The following is an 8,789-nucleotide window of genomic DNA, read 5'->3' as shown; positions in this document are numbered from 1 at the left end:
CTCCTCCTCCTCCTCCTCCTCCTCCTCCTCCTTCTTCTTCTTCTTCTTCTTCTTCTTCTTCTTCTTCTTCTTCTCCTTCTTCTTCTCCTTCTTCTCTGTCTCCTCCTCTTTCTCCGTCTCCTCCTCCTTCTTCTCCTTCCTCTTCTTCCTTCTCTTCTTCTTTCTTCATTGTTCCTTTCGCATGACTATGTAGCAAATGACAACCAACAATCAGCAACCTACCCATAGGGGCTCTAGAATTTATGCCCTCTGAAAGTCCCCAGAATTCCAAATGTCACACACTTGCAGAAACTATCTGCTACTGACAAAATCACACCCCTGCTAGAGCAAGAGGCAAATCATAGTCAGCTGCTGTGGTCAATCTGAAGCAGCTCCATATCCCAGTCCTGGGATTAAATCAAAGACATACTCATAATATTTCTGTGATTTTCTTCTTAAAGAAAGCAAAATTTTCACTGCAATGAGGGAAAGATGTCAAAATTTATAAAGCTAGTTTGTGGGAGAATGGGATGGAGCTTCTTACAAAGCAAGGAGGAAGCAATGGCTTCGGGGATATGGAGCAAAGACACACCTGTGCTACCTGGATTTGTAGAGGGACTGCAGAGGATGGGAGGAGCGGGTATTGAGGAGCTGGAGACAGAGATAGGGGGCTGTTCTGTCAATCAAGTAGGGGTGATGGACAGGAGGGTTGCAGTGGTCAGGCTGTCACCACTCTCTGGTTATTTTCCTCCCAGAAGAGTGTAAATCCTTCCCCCAAGAAGAATGAGAAGATGGAGTTCCCCTTTGGCTCCGTGGGAACTACCAACTTCAGACGGTTCACTCCAGAGTCGCTGGCAGAGATCGAGAAGCAGATCGCTGCCCACCGCGCCGCCAAGAAGGGCAGACCTAAGCACAGAGGACAGAAGGACAAGAGTGAGAAGCCCAGGCCTCAGCTGGACTTGAAGGCCTGTAACCAGCTGCCCAGGTTCTATGGCGAGCTCCCAGCAGAGCTGGTCGGGGAACCCCTGGAGGACCTGGATCCTTTCTACAGCACACACCGGGTAAGAACGTCTGCACTCAGCTCTTGCGGAGGGAGCCTCAGTCCCACCCAACCCAGGAAGTCCTGACCCCGCCCCCCCCAACCCCCATGTAGTAGCTGTTCACCAAAGAATAGGCCGAGGTAAAGGAGGGGGAGTGCACCTCTCTCTGAATCTGTAGGAACTCTGTGATGGGGTAAACTAAAACCAAATCCCCAAAGCAGACAGCTGCTGCAGAACTTGCTTGGAAAGTTGGCTGTTCCCATGGATGAGACCCAGCCTAGAGCCTCTAGAGATGTTATCTCTCTTTGCAGATCAAGAGCAGGGATTTTGCTGGGCAGTGGTGGCGCACGCCTTTAATCCCATTACTTGGGAGGCAGAGGCAGGTGGATTTCTGAGTTCGAGGCCAGCCTGGTCTACAGAGTGAGTTCCAGGACAGCCAGGGCTACACAAAGAAACCTTGTCTGGAAAAAAAACAAAACAAAAAAAAACAACAACAACAAAAGCAGGGATTTTGAAGTTGAAAGAGATGCCTTGAACCAGGGTCCTCTAAAGTATAGTCTCAGAGCCCTGGAGTTTTCCAAACTCTCCCATGGGCTACTGAAATCAAACCATCTTAAAACAGTAGTTTATTATCATCTGTCTCTTACTTACATCTTGTAAGCGTATAATTGTAACAAAGGGAACAACATCATTCACAGCAGCCACGGGAAGATGTGCCTATGTGCTTCTGCGTTTTAAAGTTATATATGTGTGTGTGTGTGTATATATATATATATATATATATATATATATATGTATATATATATATACATATTGTGTATGTGTAATATTTCTAATATAGCATGGGGACACTCTTTCCTTCCATGATGCTGTGATAACATAACATACTTGGACTGAAGCAACTTAAGGCAGAAAGGATTTATTAGCTTATTGTTCCAGGCTACACGCTATCAAGGTAGCAAAGTCATGGGAACGGGAGTGTGAGGGAGCAGGCTACATCATGTCTGTAGGACGACGAGGACGACGAATGCAGCATACCTGTGCTCAGTTTCCTTTCTCTCCTCTTACACGGTCAGGATCATCTGCCCTGGGATAGTGCCATCCACAGGGATTGTCGGTCCTCCCACCTTAATTACCATGATCGAAACAATTCCCCCATCTTAGTTAGGGCTCTATTGCTGTGAAGAGATACCATGACCATGGCAACTCTTATAAAGGACAACATTCATTTAGAGCTGACTTACAGGTTCTGAGATGCAGCCCATTATCATCATGGTAGGAAGCATGGCAGTGTCCAGGCAGGCATGGCACTGGAGGAGCTGAGAGTTCTATGTGTTGTTCCGAAGGTAAATAGGAGGAGACTGGTTTCCAGATAGCTAGGAGGAGAGTCTCAAAGCCCACCCCACCCCACCCCCAGTGACAAACTTCCTCCAACAAGGCCAAACCTCCTAATAGTGCTACTCCCTGGATCAAGCATATTCAAACTACAACAGATCGGTAAATATATACGTTGCATAGGTAGACATATATAAATTTCTATCATATATATACACATACAAACACGCATGAGCAAAGCAAAAGAATAAATATAATAAACTAGATTATTTAATGATTCTTTTTAATCAAAAGAGTGAGAGCTAATAGTCTCATGAGGTGACAGTTTCCTCTCCTGTGCTGCACCTTAGACGTTCTACGCAGCCAAACATGGTAAGTACGTGTTTGGAAACGAGAAAGAACTGAACGAGCCATTGCAGATATAGTTGTAGAAGAGATGGGACACATGGGATGTCTTTCCCCATCTCTCTCTTCCCAAGAACCCATCCCTCCTCAATGCACAGAGGAGGGAACTGAGATGGTTTAGAGCCAAGGCTCAGGTAGTAGAAACAGGAACATCACAGGACCAGGGTCCTCCAGTCAGAAGGGCATTCAATTCCGGGGCTGCAGACATGGCTCAGGGCATTCAATTCCGGGGCTGCAGACATGGCTCAGGGCATTCAATTCCAGGCTGCAGACATGGCTCAGTCAGTAAAGGACTTGTTGAACAAGCACGGGAATCTGAGTTTGATCCCTAGAAAAACACGTGGGGACAAAAAGTGGAACACACTTGTAATGTCACTCTGGAAGAGGGGGGAGGGGAAGGGGGAGGGAGAGGAGGAAGGGGAGGAGGAGGAGGAAAAGGAGGAGGAGGAAGAGGAGGGGGAGGAAGAGGAGGAGGAGGGGAGGAAGAGGAGGAGGAGGAGGGGGAGGAAGAGGAGGAGGAGGAAGGGGAGGAGGAGGAGGAGGTGGCAGCAGAAGCAGGTGGACCCCTAGGGCTCACTGTCTGGCCAGCCTAGCCTTCTCAGTTAGCTCCAGGCCACTGAGAGTTTGTCTAAGGCTCCTGAGGAATGACATTCGAATTTCCCCATCAACACACACAAGCACACACAAGCATACACACACACACACACACACACACACACACACACACACCAACTGTATGCACACACGTTGGATTGAGTGCAACTGAGCTCAACCACCTGTAGTCAGAATCCCGACATGGTGTGCTGCACTATCCAGGCCTCGAGTGAGCAGCCTGCCCATGAAGCACTCTCAGTGGGCTTGCCCGTGGTTCAGTCAGCCACGGAGTCCACATTCCTGTGGAGAGGGCTAAGGATGTGGCCTCTGCCCTTCCTCTAGACGCTCAGTGAGCTGTGGTTCTTCCTGCTCAGGCTTCTACCAGGAGGCCACTCGGGATTCTTGTTTCTCATGGAGCCCACTTGTGTTTTGCTTTGTTCTAGACATTCATCGTGTTGGATAAAAGCAGGACCATTTCCAGATTCAGTGCCACTTGGGCCCTGTGGCTCTTCAGTCCCTTCAACCTGATCAGAAGAACAGCCATCAAAGTGTCCGTCCACTCGTATCCTTTGCACAGCTTGCTCTCCTTGCTTCAGACGCATGCTCTGCCTGTGGTGTCTGGCGCCTTTCTTAGAATTCAGCAGCAGAGCCTTCCTCCGGTGGAATCCCCAGATAGTGACATCACCACGTTGAAAGCACGGATTGTGGTACCACACAGGGAGCACTCAAATGGCCTCTTTTTTGGCGTGAGTTTTACTGATGCCCCAGGCATAGCCATACCACCGAGCACGGCCTGCTTTCCCCATGAGGTAATGGCTGGTTAGAAGACACCAAGGCTCTTTGGCCAGATACACAGGCACGAGCTGTCACACTATCCTTGACCATGCTGCGGGTAGTTGCTCATTACATAACAGAGAAATGCCTCCTAGACAGCAAAGAGAACATTCTATTGCAAGCAATGCCCTGGTCATTTTCAATGGGAACCTCATTCATCTAGGGCAGGTTAAAGATATAGTTTGCCCGAGGTTCCTGCCACAAGGAATAGTACTTAGACACATCAGTCCCTGAGCTGTGTAACCTTGGCTCCTTTGGGAAGCATTAGACGTCCCCTTCGGTGCTGACTTGGGCTTGGCTTCCAAGCATCTTTCAAACTGGGACTTCTCAGCATCAAGTGCAGCCCCAGTTTCCCAGAAGTTCATGTTCAGATCAGCCTTGCTCCATTGCAGGACAGATGGCAGCCAGCCTCTGTACCCAAGTGTCGGTTAGTAGAAGAGAATTTATTCTTTCCTTAGATAACCCCAGCCACTGTGAAACAGCTTGGTAAATTGCCCAGTGGTACCTGCGCTAAGAAGCCTGGCACAGAACCTTCCACGTACTCACTGTGTACTCACCGAGGCCCTGCTGATGGCATGCAGCCCGTTTTCTCTCGATGTGGGTATCTCTATGGCTTACTCAATAGGAATTCTATTTTCTGAGTTGAATCTTGGGATTTTAGATTCTTCAGAATACTTCATGATAATCGCAGGCCCCCCAGTGGCTAAGTACCTTCCAAGTGTCAACACTGTCACAGGTACAAGAGCCTTGGAAAGGATTAGCAGTACCTCATTGTACAGATAATGAGACCAACACTCCGAGGCATTGCAGAAACGCCAAGGTCACACAGCTAGTTAAGAGGTCCAGTCTCCAGCACATCATGGGCAGTGTCTTCAGCCAGAAAGTAGACAGCAAGTGAACAGACACAGATTAAGGTAATAATTCTCTCAGCGGGCCATCTCTACTCTGGCAAAATGTTGTGTTTTTTTTTTTTTTTTTTTTTAAATACCTTTGAATTCAACTTCTGGACATTGTAGCAGCAAGACCCAGTTTTGCATCACAAAGACTCCAGCAGGCATGAGTGGGAAAGCTGGGTTTTCTTTTAAATTCCTTCATTCTTTGGTGCACTGGGATCAGATGTGACCAGTCACTGGGAACATCTGTTGCTTTGAGGAATTTTTAAAAAGTCATTCGCAGGCAAAGGGTCTGGTAACCTGAATTCTTTCCAGGTGTTCTTCTGTTTAAAACTATGCCAAGTCAGTCTATTATAGTCTATTTGCTATATTAATTATATTGTTCTACATAAAACAAAACATAGGATTTTGTTTTTAAAATATGTTTAAAGAAGTAGTGTTACTGAGATTCAAGATGTTACACACATTCTCCATCCCACTCCTTAAGAATTCTCCTCCAAGAATTCTCCTCCCGTACCCCTTTAATCCCAGCACTTGGGAGGCAGAGGCAGATGGATTTCTAAGTTCGAGGCCAGCCTGGTCTACAAAGTGAGTTCCAGGACAGCCAGGGCTGCACAGAGAAACCCTGTCTCGAAAACAAACAAACAAACAAACAAACAAAAACAACAACAACAAACAAAACAAACAAGAATCCTCCTTCTCCTCCTACTGGGCTACTTCATCCAGCCTTGATACAATGTAGCTTATTAGGCAGTGGTTGATCAATGTCTCTGGGAGGCCTGCTATTTTCTGAGGGGGGCTGGGATGAATCTGGGGGAGAGATACTGAGAGGGGGCTGTGAGGGAGAAAAAAACTGCTGTTGGGATTCGATACATGAGAGAATAATAAAATTTTTAAAATTACACTGCTCACCAAAACTGCTCTTTATGCTTTAAAAGAAGATGTATACAATGACCCAATGCAGCTGGGGTCCTCTGTGAGTCCCAGCTGAATTATACAGAGATCAGTAAACAACAGCTAATTAGAAATACGATTTCTAGCAGCAACCAAGTGAGCACGGACTAGTCCTTCTGCCTTGAAATCGGTGAGTGCTTAATTACCTGGGGGAGTGTCAGCTGGTCAGAATTCCATGGAGGGGTCTCCCCCTCACCACCCACGTGCAGATAGACTTACCAGTTTGATGGCTATAGCCCCAAACAAGATTCTTCAAGGTGTGGAATCTGCACTCCAATAATAATATTTCACTCAAGGTTATAACTCCAGTGGCATTTTTGTGAACGCCCTTCATAGACCCGGGATATCATACGACTTGTTCGCAAAACTAGAGAGGCAAGTTTTCATTTTCATCCTTGGGTTAAGTGCCCGACTAGGTGAGCATATCTCTTAATTGTATATTAGTGGGGAAATGTGGTGTCATTGGGACAATTTCCCTGTTCTGAGAAATGTTTTCCTGAGTAACTGCAAAACAAAAACAAGGCAGGTATCTACAGAAAACCAAAATGGTTTTCATGTTTCTGCTTGAGTTGAAGTGAGGAGGGCTGAGTGCTCTTCTTCCCCGGTAGGCGAAGCTTCTGTCTAGGTTCGGTAGGAGCTCATACTAAGCAGATGTTTGCCTGAGCGAGGTCTGTTTAGACTCATCCTGCCTCTGTCTATTCACTCCTGTGCTCCTTCCTCCCCTTCAAAACCTCCCTCCCCTTTCGAGTATCCCTTAGCCAAACCTCCACTCCTAAGAGTCTCTCTAGGCAGTAACACCCCGTTCTCCTTGGGATATCCTCCCAGAGCCAGGATTTCACTTCCTGAGCCTGCTTTGGTCATCCCTACCCAGAATCCATTGCTTCAGTGTGGTTGATCTCAGCTTAGGAAAACAATCTAAATAAACTAATATTCATAAAAAAAAATACCCTTCACCTGGTTACTATGGTTACCAGGCTGCAGGATGCCACACAATTCAGGCAGGCTATTTAAGACTCATCATGCTGTTCGCCCAGATCCTAAATGTAAATGATAAAAGCTACCCGTGGGTTAATGGCATTTGGCATAATTTGGACAAGGTTTAGGGATTTGGCCCAGTGGTAAAGTGTTTGCCTAGTGGGAGGCCTTGGGTTTGCTGTCCAACACTACTTACTGCTATTACAACTGCTTCTGCTAATTCTAATTATAAAGACAGAGCTCTCGGCATGGGCTAGGCGCTCAACAGGTGTTAGCAGTAACCTTGTGACAAGACCACAAAGCTGATATTAGCTGAGTTGCCAACGTTTCCATCAGCATCAAGGTGATCTGAGACTGGGAGATGATGGTAACTCTTTCTTGCTTCCTTAACATGGACCTCACAGCTGGTTCTCCATATTCATCACTGTCACTATTTTGGTCAACTGTGTATGCATGACCCAAACTGAACTTCCAGAGAAAGTCGAGTGAGTAACATTGCCACCATTCCTGTGCCTTCTCCCTCTTGAAAGCCTTTTCCTCTTCTTTCTGTAGACCCTGCCAGCTTCCATTTAGACAAGTCTGAATTCTGTTGCCTCTCTGACGTTGCAATGGTCAGGTTTCTTCTCTGTACCTTTCCCCCAAGTGCATGCATGATTTTAAACTTCAAGGCAGTGTAGATTAGTGGTTATCAACCTTAACTCCACTTTGGAACTTTAAGAAGGTCTTTGAAAACTCAGATGCCTAAAGGGACTGATTTCATTCAACTCCAATGCCCTGGGCAGGTCCTTACAGAAAAGTATGTAGAGCACCTAAAATATCCAACATAACCTAGAGAGAATCTGTTAGCATTAGAGCTGGCTCAGCAGAGCCTCTCCCACAGGCTGGAGCTCAGTTCCTGACACGTACAGTGGGCAGCTGGCAATGCGCGTGAGTGTGGCTGCCCATGGAGGCCAGCTCCTGTAGATCCAACACCCTCTTCTGGCCTCCATGGGCATCCATGCTCACGTGTGTGTGAACACACACACACACATAACAGACACACATGTACACACATACATAATTACAAAAATAGATTTTTAAAATCTACTGAAATTAATAATACTATATACATCAAGATAGCTGTGTGAATTAATATACATTAGTCAGCTATGTATGTTTGTAGCAGTCACAAGCTGGAAATAAAATAAATTTTGAAGTATCCTTTATACTAGCATTTCAAAATATCAAGCTCCTACGGAGAAAAAAAAAGGATATCAAAACATTGAGTAAATTACAGAAACAACCCCCCCAAACGGGGAGCTAATGTTATGTTGTTGGACTCCAAGTCTCAATATTGTAGAAACTGCACAGATGACTAATCAATTTAGTGAGATTTCCAATGCCGTCTCAATAAGCTTTTATGGCATTATTTGGCACACTGACTCTGAAATGTATGTGGAAATACAAAGAGCAAATTATAGCCAAGACAACTTCTGAGGAAGGAAAGCAAGGAAGGAGAAATCACCCCACTGGGGTTAAATTGAACTATGAAGCCATTGATTGCCGCTAGGTTAGCCAGACTCTAAACAGAGCAGCAGTATGTGTGTGCAGGCATTTGACCTGTGATAAAGGTCACTCCACAGAACAGGGAGGGTCAGTCTGTGGTGAAGGGCGGTGAAGAATCAGGAGATCTAGAGGAATAATCCAACCAAGTAAGAAACTCAGCACGGTACTCCCGAGTCAGCTCTCCATTTCTTGGTGAAATACAAAGACAAAAACCAGAGGAGCCGGGCGGTGGTGG

The 8,789-nt window shown here is 46.2% G+C and overlaps 1 protein-coding gene across 4 annotated transcripts in view; it reads left to right on the top strand.

Moving 5' to 3' along the window:
- Scn10a (sodium voltage-gated channel alpha subunit 10) overlaps positions 1 to 8,789 on the top strand; it is a 108,901-nt gene that overhangs the window by 24,937 nt on the left and 75,175 nt on the right. For 2 of the 4 annotated variants that reach the window (XM_021173168.1, XM_021173166.1), the window contains exons 2-4: positions 735 to 1,040; positions 3,797 to 3,915; positions 7,414 to 7,494. In XM_021173168.1, coding sequence (XP_021028827.1) covers positions 771 to 1,040; positions 3,797 to 3,915; positions 7,414 to 7,494 — 470 coding nt within the window. In that variant the 5' untranslated portion in view covers positions 735 to 770. Of the gene's footprint in view, positions 1 to 734; positions 1,041 to 3,796; positions 3,916 to 7,413; positions 7,495 to 8,789 lie in introns of those variants that run through there. The other 2 variants (XM_021173169.2, XM_021173167.2) reach the window with 1 other exon arrangement.

This window comes from Mus caroli, chromosome 9, assembly GCF_900094665.2.
Source record: "Mus caroli chromosome 9, CAROLI_EIJ_v1.1, whole genome shotgun sequence".
Taxonomy (NCBI): domain Eukaryota; kingdom Metazoa; phylum Chordata; class Mammalia; order Rodentia; family Muridae; genus Mus; species Mus caroli.
This window is presented reverse-complemented; position numbering and strand designations above follow the sequence as displayed.